Here is a 23,098-nt window from a genome sequence, read left to right on the forward strand (position 1 = left end):
CACCTCCAATATAGTGTATGTATATATTTGAACATAAACAGTACAGCACAGGAACAGGCCCTTCAGCCCACAATGCTGTGCCAAACTAGCTAAGCTAATGACACCTAAACCCTCTGCCTGCACATAGTCCATATCCCTCCATTCTCTGCACATTCATGTGCCTATCTAAGAGCCTCTTAAACGCCTCTATCATATCTGCCTCCACCACCACCCCTGGCAGCACATTCCAGGCACCCACCACTCTCTGTGTAAAACACCTGCCCCGCACATCTCCTTTGAACTTGCCCCCACTCACCTTAAATGCATGTCCTCTAGTATTAGACATTTGACTCTGGGAAAAAAGTACTGGTTGCCTACTCTATCTATGCCTCTCATAATTTTGTAAACTTCTAGAAGGTCACCCCTCAGCCTCCGCCAGTCCAGAGAAAATGACCCTAGTTTGTCCAACCTCTCTTCATTGAACATGGCCCCTAATCCTCTTCTGCACCCTCTCCTGAGACTCCACGTCCTTCCTATAATAGGGAGACCAGAATTGAACGCAATACTCCAGATGTGGCCTAACCAGAGTTCTATAAAGCTGCAACGTAACTTCCTGACTCTTGACCTAAGTGTCTGAACTAATAAAGGCAAGCATGCCTTACCCCTACTTTACCACCCTATCAACTTGTGCAGCCACCTTCAGGGAGCTATGGACTTGGACCCCAAGATCCCTCTGTACATCATTGCTGTTAAGGGCCCTACCATTAACAGCGTACTGTTCCTTTACATTTGATCTTCCAAAGAGCCACACATCACATTTGGCCAGATTAAACTCTATCTGCCATTTCTCTGCCTATATCTGCAACTGATCTATATTCCACGGTATCCTTTGGCAATCTTCTATGCTATCCACAACGCCACCAATCTTTGTATTGTCTGCAAACTTATTAACACACCCATCCATGTTTTCATCCAAGTCACTTACATATATCACAAACACTAATGACAACTTGGTGCTCACCATGTGGTCCCCTCTACTTTGGAGAAACCAAACATAGATCAGGTGACCTCTATTCAATCTGCAGGGGTGACCCTGAACTTCAAGTTTCCTGTCACTTTAATTCTACATCTCTGACCCTTCTGCGTTTAGTTGCCTACATTGTTCCAATGAAGCTGAATGTAAGCTCAAGGAACAACACCTCGTCTTCCATCCAGGAACATTTCAGCCCTTGGGACTCAACAATCAATTCAGCACAATTCAGCAGATAACCAGCCGTTCCAGTTTGTGTCAGAACTGACCAGTATTGACATAAAGTCATCCATTTTTTCCCACTCCATAGACGCTACCTGGCCTGATGAGTATTTTCAGCTGTGAGATTTACAGCCCACACTCCTTCATCTCCCCCAATTTACCCCTCCTGCAGGCAGATCACTGTAATTAGCAAGGCTTCACCACCCTCTCTCGGACAGGACACCATCTGAATTCTCTTGGTCTCCACCCAATCACAGACCTTCCCTCTGTTCTCTCCATCCCTGCCCTTTCTCTGCACCTTACCCCCTGCTTTGCTTTCACACATTTCCCAGTTCTGAAGAAGGATTATCAACCTGAAACGTTAACTTGGTTTCTCTCTGCACAGATGCCGCCTGACCTGCTGAGTGTTACCAGCACTTTTGATCTGTTTCAGCTGTTGATTGAGAGAATAGCAAATGGAACTAATGTAGATGGGCATCACAGTTGGCACGGACAAAATGGGCTGAAGGGCCCGGGAAATGTGGGAGATCTCCCTGGAAATGTGGGAGATCTCTCTTGACGTGGTTCCATTGGGTATGTTGCCCTCACCTGAGAAGACCGAAAGGGCCTCCGATTAATGAGTTGTCTGAAAGAAGCCACTTCCAACAGTCAGCACCCACTCAGCACTGTACTGAGACTGGCACTTGAACCACCATCCTCTGATGATGAGGGGAGCCAGCTGAAACGACAGTGGCAGGAGTGGCGGGGCGGGCAGTGGTTTGGAACCACATGGTCAATGTTTCCTGGGAACATCTGCTGCTGTCTCACCAGAGCAGTGATGGCGATGTGTCTCCGGGAAGCTCACGTTATCACTGGCTGGTATTTGCCAGTGTACGCTGTCTCCTGCCTGCCCCACCTCTCTCCTTCCACCTCACCGCTGCTCCTGGGACATCCTCCGCTGCTCCCAGTGCCACCAGGCCCAAATGATGGACAACCTGCTCAATGTCAGCAGGTTCCTGGGACTGATCCCACCTCCACTGTGAATATTAATGAGCTCGAAGGCCTGACTGGTTTCCTGCTCCCATATTCCTGCTTAAATATTTTTCACCAATCCCATATGGAGTTCCTATATAGTTGAGGGGTATAAATATTTTTGACTAATCCCATATGACAACATGGAGTTCCTATATAGTTGAGGGGGTATTTGGGCTCTTCCTTTTGCTATATTAACAGGCTTGATAGATTGCAAGGTTTGAACACCCATGGCTTCATCCTGTGCCTTTGCGGGTTCTGGAGTGAGTCAAGCCATGACTCGCTGAGAGGGAGAGTGCTGACTGTGTAATCAGGACTGACTCCATGTACACTGTCTCCCCCCAACGTACAGCTGATGCTCTTGTTCCTTTGGGAATGTAGGGAAGAACGACACCTTCGGAGAGCCGATCAGCCTATATGCCAGGCCGGGAAAATCTAACGGTGACGTGAGGGCACTAACGTACTGTGATTTACATCGGATTGTACGGGAGGACTTGCTGGAGGTATTGGACATGTACCCTGATTTCTCCAGCAACTTCTGGACAAATTTGGAGATCACTTTCAATCTCAGAGATGTGAGTTTCATCCTTCTGTATTCTTTAATCAAGAGAAAATAAATTGGGCAGGTTTCCCAGCGATAGTGGTGTTGCCTTAGTGCAGGGAGAACACAGTGAGTGTGGTTGGGTGTGCCAGTGTGTGTGTGTGTGGGGAAGTCTGCTCGAACGTGTACATGCGTTTCTGGGTGTGTACGTGGTTGCACATGTGTATAAGTACATGTGTCTGGGTGCATCGGTATGCATGTGTGCATGCATGCAAGTCCCTACACGTGTTTGAGAATGTATGTCCACTGGCCTGTGTGCCTCCTCGTTCACACCACTAATCAGTCCCTCCTCCCCCCACCCACCTCACCAAAGCAGATGATGGGACTCCTTCCCTTTAGGTCCTATCTCCCTTGGGTGCGGGATTACTCCCCATCCTCTGCTCATCATGGTGCAGTTCTGTGCACAAGCACCAGCACATCGGCCCCTTACCTCACCTCACCACTTCACACTTGCTGGAGCAGAAATCTCCCACTACACCCAGGCTACGTAATGCTTCACTGTGTCCACCCTGACCAGAGGAAACTGCTTCTCTCAATCTATCTCCTCAAGTCCATTAATCAACATGAATGCCCAGTTTGATCACCTCCTAATCTTGTCCTCATTATTTACTACTTTGAGCTCAGTATCGTTAGTGTAGCAGTTAGCTTAATGCTATTACAGCACCAGCGACCCGGGTTCAATTCCGGCCACTGTCTGTAAGGAGTTTGTACGTTCTCCCCGTGTCTGCGCGGGTTTCCTCTGGGTGCTCCGGTTTCCTCCCATATTCCAAAGACATACGGTTGTGGACGTGCTATGTTGGCGCCGGAAGCGTGGCGACACTTGCAGGCTGCCCCCAGAACACTCTACGCAAAAGATGCATTTCACTGTGTATTTCGATGTACATGTGACTAATAAAGATATCTTATCTTCTGGTAAATCAGCAGAAGAACTGTGGATGCTGGAAATTCGAAATAAAAACAGAAAATGCTGGAAACACTCAGCAGTTTGGGCTGCATCTGTGGAAAAAGAAGCAGAGTTAATGAATCAGGTTAATGACCTCTCATCTGCTTCTCTTCCCACAGATGCCTCCTGACTTGCTGTGTTTCAGCATCCTGTGTTTTTTTAAATTTTTGACAAATTTTGATTAGAAGTTTGCATAAATCTGTTATTTTTTTATCACCAATATACATAGAAGAATCACTTTTGCCCAGAGTGAAATGTGATGGTGACCATTTCTGGGCCTTTTGTGTGCCAAGTGGTCAGTGACCGTTCGCCTCACTGGTGCTTGGGTTGGGAGAAGAACACTGAGACATGGGCTCCTTTTGGAGCGGAGAGGCCAGGATATCCTGTGTTGTTGGTCACTCACGAGACAGCCAGGTGTCCCTGGGCCAATGCTGGAATGGAACCCCTCTGTGAGATCCCACTGATCTTCCATCATTTCACCCACCCCCCACCCCCCCCCCCCCAACAATCCTGATGCTCAGCCTCTGGGACCCTGGTCTCCCAAACCCACAACTGGCGGGACAGTGTGATCCACACACCCCTGCAATGCTCCAAACCCATGTCAGGCATAAGCTGACTGATCAAAAAACAGCAACTGAATTTCCAGACAAATTTATTGTAATACAAAGCCAGTTCATTTGCCTGAAGGGCAAGAGATGAGACAAGGCAGACTCCTGTGGCTCAATGGTCAGTGGCTCTTCCATGGTAGACTCGCTGCTCCCACCTTCCTGCTTCCTGCACTTCTTAACCCAGGCATTTCTTGCAAAATGTTTAAGGAATGTAAACCCTTAGCACAGGAATCCCAGCCCATCCCACGTGGGATACGTGCAGATGCAGTGTGGGATAGTTCTGTGCCTATCCTTCACACTGGGCTGCTCATCCACCGTCGGGGGTCACTGGCTGGAAAGTAGTTGGATCCTCAGAGCCGCTCGGTGACAACGAACTGCTGACCCTCCAACAGCCCGCTCACCGGCAAATCATGTCCGTCCCATCCCTCGCCCGACCCTTGCCCTTCTCTCTCCTGTCCCTCATCCTTCCCCCAACAGCTCCTCGCCCATCCCTCACCACTACATCTCCTGTCACTCATGTCCACCATCTGTGCCTCATTGGCTCCTTGCAGCGGCTCACTCCCCCAACCTATGTGAACCCCATCATAAAGACTGCACAACATTGTTTATTGTTAAATATTTTAATGGATAATTCCTACTCAAAATTATAATGCTGTTTGTATTAATTTCCCAGAATAATACAAAGCAATAAGGTTAAACACTACTGAACAGCATTATCTGATCAGTATAAAAAGTAGAGGTATAAAGTACAGTGTAGTTCCACAGAACCTGCACCGAGAGAACATTCCACCCATATTTAACCTTGTCTGGAAGGGAAGCTTGCATCTCGCAACTCCTTTTGCCTTTGATCTTGTTCCTCTGAAGAGTTGTGGGGTCTTGGACGAAGAGGAGGAAATTGTTAGTTGACCTGTAAATATCAATCACTAGAACATTGTTTTCAAGCCAGAATATCATCGGCTCCTGTACTGAGCAACTACTATTGATTGAGATGATCATTACAGTGATATTACCCTCAATCCATTATAACTTGGCTGAGACTTTCAATCACTTTCACTCTATTGTAGACTATTTCGACATATTTACATTGTTCTTGTCCATTAAAGTTATTTACTGAACTCACCAGCACACGCAGCATTGGTAAAATGCACTGAATCTTGTGGCCAGGTGTAATTGGTCTGGAGTAAATGTTTCACTTGTTTTTTCCCCTGTCTGATCAGAGAGATGTGCCCATCTCCCCATGATGCCTTCACAGTGCACAATGTCTCACCACGTCCCCTGAGAGTTTGGCACTGATGAATCACAGGCTTAAGCGATGGGCAAAATCCCTCTGTTATTGGACTGAAAAGCAGTGAAACCTTTAATTTAGTGTGGTTGACTTTATCCACTGCTGCAAAACCACTAATAGAATTGTAGGCGTAGTGAAGTGCCTGGTGAGCTTTAAAATGCTGATCCTGAACACCACACTGGAAATGCATTTTCACTTTATTCTGTAGCAACTCCTAGCAGCAGCAAAATCAATAAGAATGAGTCAAAATATTCCATAATGATTGGAATGAAGAAACAAGAAAACAGATAAAATGGGGACCAAAATTTTGTTCAATTTAAAAACACGTTTAACAAAAATTTCCAGACCAATGTGGGTACCATAAAAGTAGATAATAAATGAAAACAGGAAGGTGGTGAGAAACCTCTTGTCCAAAATGTTTCTGAGGACAGAATTCAGACAGGACCCTCCATTTTATGACTGTTGTATGAATGCAGTACACACTCAGTGTATACTGATCAACCTTGGATGGTGAGACCCCTGTCTCTCCCTGTCTCTGCCACTGTGCTCACACCTTCTACATACCCAGAGCCACAGATCTCTCAGGACATGGAGGTGCTGTACCTTCACCCAATTTCTGGGGTTGTGGGCACAAACTTTCTAAGTGTGCAGCCACTAACACAGTGGCTCTGCTGTGTTAGTATGGATACATCGGTCACTCTTGCAACAGACAATACCATAGTAGAGTTCTTTCTAAATGCTGAATTGAGGAACTATGCAGATGATTAAACTGTCACAAACAGGTACAGAATCAAAGAGGGCAATGCACTGCTTCTGGTTATAATTTTATATTGGAGGACTGGAATGCAGCTGGGTGGAAATAAAACTCTTATACCAAGCCCCAGTTAGACCACACAGGGTATCGTTAGCAAGTCCAGACACTACAACTCAGCAACCAGAATGATATCTAATCTCCAAGGTTCAGTTCTGAGGAAAGGTTGGTGGGATTTTGGGAAGGATATGTGGAGTGAAGTTGGAACTCACCCATGATCCCATTGAGGTCTGGAACTGGCTCAGTGGATAGAATGACCTGGAGCTTTCCAACCTTTGGTCCTCACCCAGTGGAGGATGGCACTATTAAACCCATGTACCTGATACTGTGACTGAATCTCTGTAAGCTACTAATTCATTATTACCAATCAGAATCGGATGTATTATCACTGACTTATATAGAACGTAGAACACTACAGCACAGTACAAGCCCTTTGGCCCACAATGTTGTGCCGACATTTTATCCTGCTCTAAGATCTATCTAACCCTTCCCTCCCACATGGCCCTCCATTTCTCTATCATTCGTGTGACTATCTAAGAGTCTCTTAAATGTCCCTAATGTATCTGCCCCCACCACCTCTGCTGGCAGTGCGTTCCACGCGCCCACCACTCTCTGTTTAAAAAAACTTACCCCTGACTTCCCCCCATACCTTCCTCCAATCACCTTAAAACTATGTCCCCTCATGTTAGCCATTGTCGCCCTAGGAAAAAGTCTCTGAGTCCACTCGATCTATGCCTCTTATCATCTTGTACACCTCTATCAAGTCACCTCTCATCCTCCTTCTCTCCAAAGAGAAAAGCCCCAGCTCACTCAACCTATCCTCATAAGACATCCTCTCCAATCCAGGCAGCATCCTGGTAAACCTCCTCTGCACCCTCTCTAAAGCTTCCACATCCTTCCTATAATGAGGCGACCAGAACTGAACACAATACTCCAAGTGTGGTCTAACCAGAGTTCTATAGAGCTGCAACATCACCTTGCGGTTCTTGAACTCAATACCCCGACTAATGAAGGCCAATACTCCATCCGCCTTCTTAACAACCCTATCGACCTGAAATTTGTTGTTTTGGAATGAAATGACATGAACTTCGTTGTTTTGCAGCAGCAGTACAGCACATAGACATAACAGTACTATAAATTACAAAAATAAATAAATAGTGCAAAAAAAATGGAATAATGAGATGGTGTTCATGGGTTCATGGACCGTTCAGAAATCTGATGGTGGAGGGGAAGAAGCTGTTTCTGAATCATTGAGTGTAAGTCCCAACGGTAGTAATCAGAACCATTTAAATTGTATTTAATAGACCAACAGAATCCTTCGCTCACCCCCAAGTGAGGATTCCGACTGTGGGCACAGACAGCTTCATCAGAACAAGCTTTCCTTCCGGGACAGGAGTGACATTGGTGAGTCTGCAGGTGGAGGGCTCTCGTCCCTTTTATAGTAATCACCACCAGCACTGGCCTAAGTCTGATACCCACAGCATTTCATCCATTCTACACCTAACGTGTGAGGAGGAGGAGAAACGAGAGGCCAGTGATCTGACACACTGTAGGTCGTTGACACTCCCTACCCTGATACTACAGTTCCTGAACTGCACTCGACCCAGCTGGGGGTAAAGCTGGCCAATGACCACAGAGCACCACAACGCTTACACACTCCCTCACTCCCCACTCCCACTGTCACACACATTCACTCCCCCCCAACAACACACTCACTTCCCCCATCAATTAACAACCTCGTCACCCACCGCCACTAATGCACACTTCCTCCCATGTTGTCATTGACACACTCAATCCACTTCTCCACCTCCACCGACACACTCACCCCTCCCACTGGCACAGACACGTTCCACCCACACCTCCACCCACCTCCTCCTTGACCCACTGCCACACTGGCATGATTTCAGTGAGTGGTTTACAACAGGCCTATATTTTTGATGCAAAGGTCAGGATGATTTGAAGTTACAGTGGGCGGCACCTTGGCGTAGCAGGTGGAGCCACTGCCTCACAGTGCCAGTGACCCAGGTTCAATCCTGACTTTGGGTGCTGTCTGTGTGGAGTTTGCACGTTCTCCTGTGATCACATGGGTCTCCCCCTGGGTGTTCCGGTTTTCTCCCACTTCCCAAGGACGTGCGGGCCGGCAGGTTAATTGGCCACTGTAAATTGCCCCTAGTGTGTAGGTGAGGGGTAGAATCTGGGGGGAGTTTGATGGGATTTTGGGGAGAATAAAAAAATGTGATTCATGTAAAATGAATTAGTGTAGGACAATGGTCAGCACAATTTTTATGGGCCGAAGGTGCTGTTTGACTCTATGACTCAGCTGGCCCAGTATTGATCTGGGCCCTGGGGCTGGACACTGCCCTCTCTGTGGTGACCATCTCCTCTATGACCCTGACGACAGCTCCAGTCCCACCACTGGACATCGAGGGTCTGTAGCGTCCCACCACTGGACAAGGGACCACCTGAAGACTATTCCAGTTCCTAGTCAACAGAAAAAAATAAAGTTTTCTTCTTGGTTCTGTGTGTAAGGGGAAAACACAAGACAGGGTTAACTGCAGAACGTATGCTGCCCTGAGGCAGTTGCTTGGTTTGGGTGGTCAGATGTGGGAGAATGTCAGTGTGGCTGGTTCCCGTCCCCGAGGGAGTCAGGTTTTCCTGACAGCCTGACAAAAGATGGCAGGTTATGTAAAGGGGAATGGCGATATTGTCCATTCCCAGAAATTCGACAGGTTCTGTCCAGAGGGATTCACCAGAGCACAACAGTGATCTCGATGCCCATTGTGCACTCCTTCTGGAGCAGACCAGGAGAACCTTTCATCAGGACTCAGTGAACAATCAGGCTTTAACTGTGCAAGACTGGCTTTACCCCCAACGCTTTGTTTGTCCCACCCCCACCCCCCCCCCATCTCACTTCCAACCTCCAAGGCCCAGACTGTAACACTAGGTCCCAACCTGCCTATGGGCACCAGTTTACCTCCACCCCTCATCCCACTCCGCGAGCAGAGCCCAAGGGCTTTCCCAACCGAAGCATTCAGCAGTGGGTCCAGGAATGACATGGTCTCCAGCGTGCTAGTGCAGCCACCAGTGGCCCATCCATTTGGATGCACTGGAATTGTTGGACCATCTCCCACTCCATCAAACCCCTTCGTAATCTCATATAATCCCGGCAGCTCCTCCATCTACTTTAACACCCAAGTTTTTCTCGACTTGGCTGATATCCCTCTGTGGACGGATGCCCTGCTGACCCCACTGTCGAGGCTCACACAAGAAGAATCTCAGGGTCAGGTACCCCTCGGGAAACCAGAGTCCAAGGAATCCCAACCCAGGTGAAGGTGGACATCCCGCCCCTTGAGCCCACGCCATCTCTCTGCAGGGTAGCCTTGTCGGTTCATTCTCCGGCTCTCTCTCCACGGCACCACATTGTGCTCTCACGTCCATCCAGCTCCCTCCTGAGAACAACTCGCAAGTCTGTCACTCCTCAAGAAGATCACAAACTGGAAGATGATTCCAATGCAGGGCCAATGGGGAGGATCTGGAGTGGTGGGGGAGAGGATGCATTTTAACAGTGTGATGCTGGGCGAGGAGACTGCCCATCTGTCCGAGTGGCTGGTCCGAGGAGCTGACTGGAGTATTTGTTGTATTTCAGATGTTAAGGGTGCCGGAGGGCCTGATGGTGACCAGGTTCCACTGATGACCCAGCGAAGCCGGCCAGCAAGGGACTACAGCAGCATGACGCCGTGCTCCCAGTCCAGTGACGAGAATCTCAAGGCTTCAAGCTGCAGCATCACGGAGGTGAAGAACAGATTCCCTGGCACGGCTGTGAATCCCATCTCTCCCAGCTTGGGCCACCTGCAGAACAGAAGCAAAGGCAATGGGTCCAATCCCTTCACAGGTGCGTCACCCTCTCCTTCAGGCACGGTAGTGTAGCGGTTAGCGTAACACTTTACAGCGCCAGTGACCCGGATTCAAATCCGGCCGCTGTCTGTAAGGAGTTTGTATGTTCTCCCCGTGTCTGCGTGGGTTTCCTCTGGGTGCTCCGGTTTCCTCCCACATTCCAAAAGACATATGGGTTAGGAAGTTGTGGGCATGCTATGTTGGCGCCGGAAGCGTGGCGACACTTGCGGGCTGCCCCCTAAGTCACTACGCAAAAAGATGCATTTCACTGTGTGTTTCGATGTACATGTGACTAATAAAGATATCTTATCTAATCTACTGAATGATTGAGGAACTGTGATGGAACTGTACTCAGAAAGGGCCTTTCCCATCTCCTGAGTCCTGATGCAGGAACGTCGACAATTCCTTTCCCCTCACAGATGCTGCCCGACCCGCTGAGTTCCTCCAGCAGATTGTTTGTTTTTCCCATCTCCTGTTCCCCAGCCCCATCCCTTCTACTTGGTCCTCTTGTCAGGGTGGACATGGAGAGAGACAAGTGCAGGGGGACGGGGAGAGATATGGTCAGGAACTCAGCTCAGACTTGGGTAGAAAACCCAAGTTCCCCAACTATCTAGTTAAGCATCAAACAGTGACTGTGTAAATACACAAAACTGGGCTGGCACCTTTGGATGTGGTGGTAGTGAAATGCCAGGTTCCCAGGTGGATGAACCAGAGATCTAGACCAACAGTCCAGAGGTGAGAGTTCAGAGTAGCTGTAGAATTTAAATTCAGCTAATAATCATGAACTTTTAAATATATAGTTGTTATCTGTGACCACAAAACTACAAGATTGTTGTAAAAACACATCTGATGCCCTTTGGGGAAGGAAGTCTCCCATCCGTACCCTGGTCTGGCCTATACATGACTCCTGACCACGGGTGATCGGAACTTGCTGTCCTCTGTAGTGGCTGAATTTGCCACTCACTCGTATTGATAACCTGCTGCACTGAAACAGAATGAGGATGATTCCAGGCCGCCCACTCTGTGTTGACCCCAGCACCAGATTCAGACACAGCAAACTCCACCTCACAGAGTGCTCCTGCTGTCCAACTTGGGAGAGTTGTCCCACAGACGAATCGAACAACTAGGCAGGAAACACCAGGAATACAAAACAGAGATGCAGGGTCTCGACATGAAACACCGACCATCCCTTTGCCTCCACAGATGCTGCCTGACCTGCTGATTGCTCCAGCAGTTTGTGTTTCACTCCAGATTCCAGCCTCTGCCTTGTCTGTGTCTCTGAGTTAACGTTTCAGTTTGGAAACCATGGAAACTGTTCTCCATCCCCACTGATGGCAGAGCCCAGCAATGTGAGTACCAAAGGCAAGGCTGAAGCATTTGTAACCATGTTCAGCCAGAAGTTCCGAGTGGATGATCCATCTCAACTTCCTCCTGAGACCCCCACCATTACAGGAGACAGTCTTCTGCCAGTTCAGTTCACTATCATCCCACATCTGGAGGGATTGTCTTCTGAGGAAAGATTGAACAGGCCGGATCTGTACTCATTGAGAGGCAATCTTACGGAAACATCGAAGATTCTTTGGAGGGTAGGTCGGGGAAACAGTGGGAGGGTGTCTCCCCTCAAGGGCACCCATTTAAACTGATTTGAGGAGGAATTTCTTCCCCCCAGAGGGTTGTGAATATTTGAAACCCCTTGCCTTTGAAAGATGTGGAGGCCAAATCCTTAAATAGGTTCGAAGCTGGGATAGGTAAATTTCCAGTAAGGAAATCAAGGGATCTAGGGGAAGATGGGAGTGGACAAGGTAAATTGGATCAGCCATGATCTTATTGCATGGTGGAGCAGACTCAAGGGCTGAATGGCCTGTTCCTGTTCCTATGTCTAGCCGTCTAATGGTTACAGTGAGAGAGCTGGTCACAGCGAAGGCTGTGTGATCAACAACATGCACTCCAGAACTGGCCATGCCTCTAGCCAAGCTGTTCCAGTACAGTTACAACACCAACAATGGAAGCTTGCCCGGATACACACTGTTCCCATAAAGAACAACTCCAGTCCAGCTGTGATGTTCAAGGACAGTGACTGTTCGCTTGGACCAAGGCTGTGGGGAGACAAGAGACAGTCTGGCTAATTAACACGTAATCAGTCTGCTGTCAATAATCAGCAAAGCAATGAAAGATATCGTCGGCAGTGCTATCAAGTGGCACTTATTCGCCAGTAACCCGTTCACTGATGCCCAGTTTGGGTTTCGCCAGGATCTCTTGTCTCCAGACCTTCCAACAGCCTTGGCCCAACGAACACTGTCCTTGATATCACAGTAGTATTTGACCCAGTTTGGCATCAGGCTGCTTCGGTGAAACCTCTCAACCATGTGGTTTAAACTGCAGTGATACAGCATGGTAAATGAGTAATTGGGTAACCAGCTAGAACTTGTAACTTTCGTAAGGTGAATCAAAAGTACTGATATCTGGTAAAAATAAATCCACGCAGCCAACCACCAGTTTATCTGCTACTTAATCCCAGTTTCCTGACTTGGACCATATTGTTCGATATCTTTACCAGATTAAATTCTGTGGCTGTCGGGTTGTGAATTTTCTCTGCAGTTTGTCGAACAGCCTGAAGTTACCTGATCCACTTGCTGTCACCAGGTACGTACACCACTGTGTCCAACATGTTCAGCTTCTGGACCGAAAGGAAGGGCATCGAGTGCCTGGAGTCACACAGGCGTTCGTTGTCAGCTCACGCGAACCTGGAGACAGCATCCAGCATAGAGGAACGGGCCAGGCTGGAGGTGGAGTCCCGGCTCGAGATGCTCCACGCTCAGCTGAACAGGTGAGAGCAATGTGTCGGTGCGAACTCGGGCAGCTGGAGAAACTGGGACCAGTATCGTCAACTCTGCCGTCCTGTGGGGGCCCAATCGTCTCTCCCTCCACAGGATCAGATTGGTACATTACTGGACTGTGGAAAAAATGCCCATCCTCATTTTCACTGGGCTGTGTGATCCATACTGGCTCTCCTACAGTTGGAGTACCACACATTTATTGTCTGTTTATGTTCTGTCTGGTTGTTCAAGCCAGGACAACCCTTATCCTCAGCGGCATACAGCACTCACGCTTGGTTTGTTACTCAGTCTTCACACTCATACTAATACTTAGTTCTCACACTTACCTTATTGGGGCAGGCACGGTAGTGCAGCAGTTAGCGTAACGCTATTACAGCGCCAGCGACCTGGGTTCAATTCCGGCCGCTGTCTGTAAGGAGTTTGTATGTTCTCCCCGTGTCTGCGTGGGTTTCCTCCGGGTGCTCCGGTTTCCTCCCACATTCCAAAGACATACGGGTTAGGAAGTTGTGGGCATGCTATGTTGGCGCCGGAAGCGTGGCGACACTTGCGGGCTGCCCCCAGAACACTCTACACAAAAGATTCATTTCACTGTGTGTTTTGATGTACATGTGACTAATAAAGATATTTTATCTACATTAGTACTCTGTACTAACAATCATGCTCATTTTCTGTACTCACACATGCCAGCTTTCACACTCTTACACAATTATACCAATGCTTACTGCTGGACTTAGTATTAAACTCCTTCTGATACATGTCCCTGAATTTGGATAATTACTTTTGCAGAGAATGTCACATTCCTAAAACATAGAGTGTCCACACTGACGTTCACAGATCTCCACCCAGCTCAGACTCACCTGCTGTCATAAGAACTGACACTCATTATCACACACCGATCTTAGCACTCATTCAACTGAATGTCACATGGTTTGGAACCACATCCCATTCCCACACCGACATGTCTGTCCATGGCCTCCTCTACTGCCACACTGAGGCCAGATGCAGGTTGGAGGAACAATACCTCATATTCTGCCCTGGCCTCAACATCGATTTCTCTAACTTCCCGTAACCCCCACCCCTTCTTTTTCTCCCCCCCCCTTTGTCTTCCTTTATTCCTGTGGCTCCCTTCTCCCTCCTTGATGACCTGCCCATCTCCTCTCCTCTCCTCCTGTCCTCCGTCCTTTATTCCATGGTCCACTGCCCTCTCCTACCGGATTTGTTCTTCTTCAGCCCTTTTGCCTCTTCTACCCATCACCTCTCAGCTTAATACATCTCCTTCCCCTCCCACTACCTTCCCCCCTCACCTGAACTCACCTATCCCCTGCCTGCGTGTGCTCCTCCCCCTCCCTCACCTTCTTATTCTGGCTTCTGCCCCCTTCCTTTCCAGTCTTGATGAAGGGTCTCGGCCTGAAACGTCGACTGTTTATTTCCCTCCATGGATGCTGCCTGACCTGCTGGGTTCCTCCAGCATCTTTTTGTGTATGGTTTGGAAGCCCTAGGTTCAGTCTGAATGCTCGGTTAGCTTACTGCACCAGAGACTTGGGGGGAGAGTCCTCTGAAGCCTTCAGTGCCGTGCCCAGGGAGGGAACATCAGTCAGGGTTCCTCCTCTGGATTGCAACACAACACCCATGCATGAAATGCTACACATTGCATGAGGAGGTCAGGGATAATTGACACTAGTCAAGTAACCTACCTGCTAGAAGCTAGAGCACCCAGAGGAAATCCACATGGTCACAGGGAGAACTTGCAAACTCCACACAGACAGCACCCGAGGTTGGGATTGTGATGCAGCTCCTCTAATGTTGCGCACTGCATCACCCTGCAGGGTTACGGACCTGCCGCTGGAAAGTGGCACTCGTCTGGTTGACGGGCTGAAGGGCTTCCTGTGTTGTAAATTCTCTCTGTTTGCTGTTCTCCTGCCGGGAAGGGAGGGTTAGGGGCAGGACTGGGGAGTGGGGCAGGATTGAGGATCGGATGTCAGGGGAAATGGGGCAGAGATGGGATGGGTAGAGGATGAGGGCATGGTCCCGATTTCAGGGTGGACAACTGTTGTCTGGCGGGGACCCCCAGCAGTAATGTGCCAGAGCACTGGTCAAGGGATGGCCCTGAGCCCCCTGGACATGCCACTAGCTCTGCCACTCTGGACTTGCCTCCCATAACCCAGCCACTCACAAGACAAGATCAGTAAAGGGCTGGGGAGCCAGCTAACCGCATCCCTTCAACATCCCCGCAGGTTGGAGACCAGGATGACAGCGGATATCAATGTCATCCTGCAGCTGCTGCAGAGACAAGCAGTGCCAGCTCCTGTGCCACCGGCCTACAGTGCTGTCTCCTCCGTGTCTCACCCCATCGACGTGTACTCTCCCGTCTCAGCGGAATCCGAGCTTGCACCCTCTGCTCAACCTACCTCTCCGCTTCAAACAGCTGCTCTGGAGGTAGGTCACCTCTTTATCCTAAATAACTCTTCATTACCTCTCGTCTAGTGACCAATAGTGTCCATGTGAGCTCATTGGCAATGGCCAATCAGCTTGTAAAAGGCAGCAGTGATGTTTATCTACAGCCACAGTGGGTTGGTGGTGTCGATGCCAACACTATGTGTGCTTGGGGAGATATTTTCAACGGAGCTTCAATCCTAGTGACCAGGCCCCAAACTCCTGCCATTGGACACCAATGGATGCCTTCCCAAGTCAGCTGGCCAGTGGAGAGACCTCATTAACCAATGAAATTACACTTTTAATTCTCAGTCAAGCAGCCTTTACCCATCTCTGATAACAAGAAAGGAACGTTTATTTGAAAAGATGAGAAATTAATCTCTGCTGTAGCCATTTGGAGCCCTAAGAGCATCTCATTGAAATCTCAAGGGGGCCTCATTGATCAGGGTCATTATACCTGTCGTCTGTCGCACTTGGATCTGCACAAGGCTGTTGAATGTATCTAACACAGTAAGCTATTGAATTCTGCTTCTTTCCCCAGAGTCCATGCTACGTCAAGTCGGAGCAAGGCCAGGTGAAATCCCGGGAATCCTTGTCCAGTGGAGTGCAGCTGGGTCAGGCTGTCAGTCTTCACCCTCTCCCTGCCCTGGGCGCACAGCTCCAGAGCCCTGTCTCCTCGCCCACCTGCTTCAGCACGGCTCGTTTCCCCTCACTCCCAGAGCACTTGGAAACCTCTGCATGCACAGACATTAAGAGGCATGTTTCTGACCCGGTCCTTCCAGGTAGTTAGTGATTTAATCAGGAGTTTCAGGAACTTCCATCAGTCTCCCCTCCATTTTCTAAGCATACCATGTTGGCACTGATCTGGATGTATGCCCATGGTTGGGAGAACAGGCGGGATCGTGTCACTGGAGCTGCTCTCGGACACTGACACAGATCGGACGTGTAGGAGTTAGACAAGACGAAAAGGGAATGAAGCAAGACTGATTGACTTATTTTTATCACTTTGTTTTTAAGGTATTTATCATTCACAGGAAAAGAACCACGCAGAATTCTATGAGCAGTCTCAGAATATTCGGTCAACATTGTCCGCAACTGCAACACAGGCCTAGTTGCTGATTGGCAATGTTCAATGGGTTCGACTGGATATTGTTGGATTGTAATGGAGGAACAGAGGGTGTGCACTGAGACACAGTGGACCTTTACTCTGTGTCTCATCCTGTTGTGCCCGGTATTAATAGCTATATGCTAAAGGGAGCTGCCTCTTTGTACACTGAATATAATATGAATTTCTGACAATGTGTAAGAGGGCAATTGCAGATTGGCTGAGGACTGTGCCTCTGCCTGGCATTCCTTTCCATCGCACTCCATCAGGTAGCATGCCCTAACCGTGCAGACTCTACCAGAGCCTGATTTACTCCATTGACGGCACTTCAAATTCCACAAGTGCTAGCAATGTAGCACTCCTGCAGATCCCCTCCTACCTTGCATTCCATCAACACTTAAACCTGAGGGTGATAGATTTGGCTTTTTTCATGAAGTTTCTCAGTGTGAGTGTTTCCAGTGGTCCTGTGTCCCACACGCCCACAATGTGTGATGGGTCACAGCCAGTGAACACTCCCTGCACCAACCACCCTGTCCACACAATCACCTCATTTGTGCCCAGTTCCTGTAGATTTCAGATCAACTCTTGCTGGCCTCACAACCCGGGAGATGGAGACTCAGTTGGGACTCATTTGCTGAAAGATGAGTGAAATCCGACTTAGCAAACAAAAATAAGGGCAATAATTTGATTGGTCTAGCAACCTTGTTGAAGGAGACAGATTTGCATTGGGAGTGTTCAATAAACAGTAATCCTACAGTCTGAGCAATGTTGTCATTATTGGACTGTGAATCAGATGAGCAGGTTCTGGGCCACCAAGGGAGTGCTGGATACAGGAGATCCATCTTTTGGAAAAGACTAACTCAGGACACCATCTGGGCTCAGAAGGAAGATCACATTATTCTGACTAATAAACATCCCCCGATTTTCCCCCGCCCCCACCACACACACACAGCGCAGAAACAGGCCCTTCAGCCCACCACGTCTGTGCTGACCATCGAACACCCATCTACACTGACCCTATTTACCAGCACTTGGCCCATAGCCTTCCATGCCTTGGTGATTCAAGTGCTTGTCCAGGTGCTTTTTAAATGCTGTGAAAGTCTTTGCCTTCGCCACCCCCTCAGGTAGTGTGTCCCAGGTTCCAGCCACCCCCTGGTGAAAATGTTCTTACTCAGATCTCCTACCCCTTAGCTTAAACCTAATTCTTCTAGTTTAGATCTCTCTGCTATAGGGACTAGTTTCTTTGTATCTACCCTATCTACATCTCCCGTAACTTCATGCACCTCTATCAGGTACCCCCCTCAGTCTCCTCCTCTCCCAGGAAAACAAACCCCGCCTATCCAGTCTCTCCTCCGAACTGAAAAGTTGGTGAATTCTGGTGAATCTACCAACCCTCTCCAGTTACAGTACTGTACCAGGTAATCCAGCCCTGGCCCAACAGAAGTTTTATAAGATTGTATCAAACCTTCCCTGCTCCTATACTCTATGCCCTGGTTAATGAAGGCAAGTATCCTGACTAGTCACTTACCTCAATACTTGGAAATTAGCTGCTGTACATTGACACAGGTGATTGGTATGATTGGGTGTTGGGGCATCCATGTGTGTTAGATAATCAGAAGAATGTGAAGTGCTGCTTCAGGAGCTTGTGCATACTCAAAATACTAATTGCCTTGTCAAAATGCATCTTACTAATAGCAGTTCATCAGGCTAGGACTATGATGTTTAGCTAACCGAAAATCTCACCCAAAGTGCCTGTAACCAGCTCTCAAACTGTTCTGGGCAATCAGATTCTCACTCTGCATCTCCTGACCAGGGCTGGCTTTTTTTTTTAAAACCAGCTCCCTGAACAATCAAAGTGAATGTTACAACACTCAACACCAAAAACCAGGTGCCCCATTTCCTCCCACAGACCGGCTGCTTGTCGGACCCCAGTTGACCCTCCTCCTCCACGCCCCCTCCTTTCACATGGGATCTGAACTTGCAGGTACATGAAATATTCAGCATTTCATTCTGGACCAAGTTACCACAGCAACAATGGTTCTGTCTGCACAGATAGAATGAGTAAAGGTTCAAATGAGGTGAAGGTGTCGTGGGAATACAATAGGATGCAAACATGTTCTCAGTTATTATTTCACTGAAGCATATAATACTTCAGACAGTCGAGACTGGTAACAGTATTGCTGGTGTGTACCTTCCAAAGCCCTTCCTGGCTGTGTGCAAGGGGAGCGCCCCGGTCTGACAGTCCCGGGTTCCCATGGACTGGGACTCCACCCAGAACCAAGCAGCAACAGGCACTGCCTGCAACTGAAGGTTTCCTCACTGTTGTGGGGGTGGCTGTTACTGGGACTGTTATATATCTGGTACAGGGAACTAAGGAGAGGGGGAACGCAGACTGATGGGAGCAGGCATGAATCTGATGGGTCAAAAGAGAGGATAGTGATGCTAGAGTGGACAAGGAAAGGCAAGCTGAGACCTAAGTGGAGCTCCACGGGCCGAGCTCAATCCCACTCGTTCCTCACAGTTTTTGGATTGTGACCGGTTTCATCTCTTGGTACAAACCTGCAGAGATAACGTTGGTTCATTTCACTCACGATGTGTCGACTGAGAGATCCAATCATTTCACAAGCCACTACCTGCGGTCTAAAGACTACATTTGCATAAATTTGCTTAGACTTCTTCTCCCAAGTAAAATTCAGTTTAGACCAAATGTTATCAACTGACTCAACTGGACCCTCAGTATATTGGTTTATTTCTGATTACAGGGTACATTACATCATAAAATGATCACAGTGTGTTCCTATTGGTCCTTCTGTCATTGGGTAACCTCATCTCCAGGATCATCATTATATTATTGCAATTTAAGTGCATGATTTTTTTATTTGCAATTTTAATCACATTCTAATATAATAAAGTGAATCTATGTCAACTCTATTGTGTATTGGAGCCAGGCTGCCCTTGTGTCTAGGGCTGGGACTCCACCTTGTGTTCCAGCTTGGCATCTGTCTTCAACATGCTCAGGCAGTCTCCACACCTGATCCTCTTTGGTGTCAGCAGAGAACTGTACACAATCGCAGCCAAGACTCCCCCCAGCAGAGGTCCCACCCAGAAGATCTGCATTGATAAACACATACATTTTAAATTTCCAAAACACCAATCCTGTGCTCACAGGATAGAAGACAGATTTCCCTCAAACTAAATCTCCCAAGGTGAAGGACAGAGGTAGAGGAGAGTGTGATCACCAGCGTGATCCAGCATGGGTGGTTTAACCCAACCCTGTTTAAGCAGAAGATACAGAAAGCAGCTGCTCACATCAACCTGGTATTGGACAACTAATTGGTAAATTGGTTTATTCTTGTCACTTGTACTGAGGTTCAGTGAAAAACTTGTCTTGCATACTGTTCATACAGATCAATTCATTACACAGTGCATTGAGGTAACACAAGGTAAAACAATAACAGAATGCAGAGTAAAGTGTAACAGCTACAGAGAAAGTGCAGTGCAGTGCAGGCAGACAATAAGGTGCAAGGTCATAATGAAGTAGATTCTGAGGTCAAGAGTCCATCTTATCATACAAGGGAACCATTCAATAGTCTTCTAACAGTGGGATAGAAGCTCTCCTTGATCCTGGTGGTACGTGCTTTCAGGCTTTTGTACATTCTGCCCAATGGGAGGGGGGAGAAGAGAGAATGTCTGGAGTGGGTGGGGTCTTTGATTATGTTGGTTGTTTTACTGAGGCAGCAAGAAGTGCAGACAGAGTCCATGGAGGGGAGGCTGGTTTCCTTGATGCGCTGAGCTGTGTCCACAACTCTCTGCAGTGTCTTGTGGTCTTGGGCAGAGCAGTTGCCGTCCCAGATGCATCTGGATAAGATGCTTTCTATGGTGCATTGATAGAAGTTGGTGAGGGTCAAAGGAAAATACTGCCACCAATGTCAATAGAAAGCTGGAGCCGGATCCTGGGCCAAAGCTGAGCCTTGCTCACACCCACACCCTTCCTCCCCACATTCCCCACACACATCAAGTAACATGTGTAGGGAGCTGAGGATGTGGATAAGGACTTTACTGAACAATTTGTGACTTTGTTCACAAGAGAGGAAATGAAGGGGGAAAGAGTGTGAAATGTTGACTGTAGAAACAATAACAGCAGAATTAAGCAGTTTACCACCTTTTAAAGCGGTACATTCCTAGATGAATTATATCCCAGACTGTTTAAAATAGCAAGGGAGGAACTACAATTTGCCATAAACTGAGTAATTCTAAGCCACGTAGTTTAACCTCAGTTGGGTGACTCGGAAGAGGAAAGCCTTGGACTGCAGGATGCTCCGGTCAATTGGACAGAGAAAGGCAAAGGAATGACAGTAAGGAGCCCACATCCCTGTGTGCTGCAGCTTTCTGCAGTCCTCCGTGTAAATTACCCGTTTCATTATTCTTCTCTCCAAAGTGAACAACTTCACACTTTCACACACTATACCCCATCTGACAACTTTTTAACCTATTAATATTTCCCCAGCAACTGTTTGCATCCTCATAGCTGCCTTCTCTCTGTATCATCTGCAAGTGTGGCTATAATACATTCAGCTCCTTTCCTTAGATCACCAATTTACAGCTGTAGTCCCACTGGTCACGGGTTGCCAACCCGGAAATGACGTCCAACCCTCCCAATTGCTGCTTCCCGTTAGTCAGCTAGTTCTCTAATGTATTGCCTCCCACATGAGCTCGCTACCTTGAGGAAATCATTTGTTTGGCAACTCATCAAATGCCTTTTGAAAATCCAAATATATTACATTTACTATTTCCCCTTTATCCACCCTGGTTGATGCTTCAACAAAAATTTAAAATAAATTTGTCAGACACAGTGGCACAGCTAGCAGCTCGGTTCAGGACCCAGGTTCAAACCCAACCTCGGGCACTATGTGTGGAGTTTGCACAATTCTCCCTGCAACTGTGTGGGTTTCCTCTGGGTGCTCTGGTTTCCTCCCACATCCCAAAGTTATGTGGGTTGGTAGGTTAACTGGCACAACTAAATTGTGTGTAGGTGAGTGGTAAAATCTGGGGAGAGTTGATGGAATGTGGGGAGAATAAATGGGGATTAGTGTAAATGGGTGTTTAATGGTTGGCACAGACTCAGTGGGCAGAGGGGCCTGTTTTCATGCTACGCCTCTTTGTGAAACCATGTGTTCAGGTTACAACATTTCTGCTATTAACTTGTAAAAAAAAATGATCCTAACATTTTTGCATTGATAGATGTTAGGGCACTCTACCTGCAGTTGTACATTTTGTGCCTCCCACACTTTTTGAACAAGGACATCACATCAGCAGTTTCCTGATCCTTCAGTATCTACCTCTGCAAAACCTAAGGATTTTTGGACAGTTATAACTGTTGCATCCACTGTCTTTTTCATCCATGGGATGTAAAAGCCCATAAGTTTTCCTGAATACTAGCCCTCCAGCGATGGCAATGGTATTTAATTCCTCCCCAGCATTACTCAGTACTAACAGGGTGCTTGTAATAACTTCCATCATAAAGACTTGTGCAAAATATCTGATAAACACCAGTACCATTTCCTTGTTCTCCATAACTACGTGTCTGAACCATGTTGAAGCATTTGTAGCTGTAGATGATCATCCTGATTTCCTCCTGAGATCCCCACCATTACAGAAGCCAATTGGATTCACTCCATGTGATAGTAACAAAGAGCTGAGAGCACTGGCCACAGCAAAGGTGCAAATAACAACCCAGCTGTAATACTAAAGAACTGTGCTCCAGAACTAGCTGTGCCTCTAGCCAAGCTGTTCTGGTACAGTTACAGCACTGACATCCATCCAGCAATGTGCAAAATTGCTCAGGGATGTCTTGTTCACAAGCAGGACAAATCCAATCCAACAAATTACTTACCAACAAGCTTACTCTGAGTCACCAGATGGAAGGTGTCAGCAACAATGCTATCAAGCAGCACTTACTCACCAAACCTCCAGTTTGGATTTCCTCAGTCCCACTCGTATACAGACCTCATTACAGCCTTAGTCCAAACATGGACAAAAGAGCTCAATTCTAGAGATGAGGTGAGAATGACCACAGAGTCATAGAGCAATACAGCATAAATAGAACCATACAGCACAAAAACAGGCCCTTCGGCCCACCATGTTGTGCCGTCCATCAAACCACCCTCACACTACCTAACCCCTTCCTCCCGCATATCCCCCCATCCCACACTCCTCCATATGCCTATCCAACAAGCTCTTGAACCTGTCCAATGTATCTGCCTCCACCACCGCCCCAGGCAGTGCATTCCATGCACCAACCACTCTCTGGGTGAAAAACCTCCCCCTGACATCTCCCCT

General features: G+C 47.8%; 2 protein-coding genes across 4 annotated transcripts in view; one reads left to right on the plus strand and one right to left on the minus strand.

The window, feature by feature from the left end:
- Positions 1-19,685, plus strand: part of kcnh6a (potassium voltage-gated channel, subfamily H (eag-related), member 6a) — a 165,298-nt gene extending 145,613 nt beyond the window's left edge. For 2 of the 3 annotated variants that reach the window (XM_052038855.1, XM_052038854.1), the window contains 6 exons: positions 2,624-2,817; positions 7,795-7,894; positions 10,137-10,382; positions 13,028-13,211; positions 15,456-15,657; positions 16,196-19,685. In XM_052038855.1, the coding sequence (XP_051894815.1) occupies positions 2,624-2,817; positions 7,795-7,894; positions 10,137-10,382; positions 13,028-13,211; positions 15,456-15,657; positions 16,196-16,444 (1,175 nt within the window). In that variant the 3' untranslated portion in view covers positions 16,445-19,685. Of the gene's footprint in view, positions 1-2,623; positions 2,818-7,794; positions 7,895-10,136; positions 10,383-11,587; positions 11,732-13,027; positions 13,212-15,455; positions 15,658-16,195 lie in introns of those variants that run through there. The other variant, XM_052038856.1, reaches the window with a different exon arrangement.
- Positions 19,686-19,692: 7 nt separating this feature from the next.
- The window catches only part of LOC127582849 (aquaporin-5-like), a 32,690-nt gene continuing 29,284 nt past the window's right edge, over positions 19,693-23,098 (minus strand). Inside the window, exon 4 of the mRNA XM_052038416.1 lies at positions 19,693-19,870. Within this exon, the coding sequence (XP_051894376.1) occupies positions 19,721-19,870 (150 nt within the window). The 3' untranslated portion in view covers positions 19,693-19,720. The remainder of the gene's footprint in view (positions 19,871-23,098) is intronic.

The sequence above is a fragment of the Pristis pectinata genome, chromosome 25 (genome assembly GCF_009764475.1).
Source record: "Pristis pectinata isolate sPriPec2 chromosome 25, sPriPec2.1.pri, whole genome shotgun sequence".
NCBI classification, from domain to species: Eukaryota; Metazoa; Chordata; class Chondrichthyes; order Rhinopristiformes; family Pristidae; genus Pristis; species Pristis pectinata.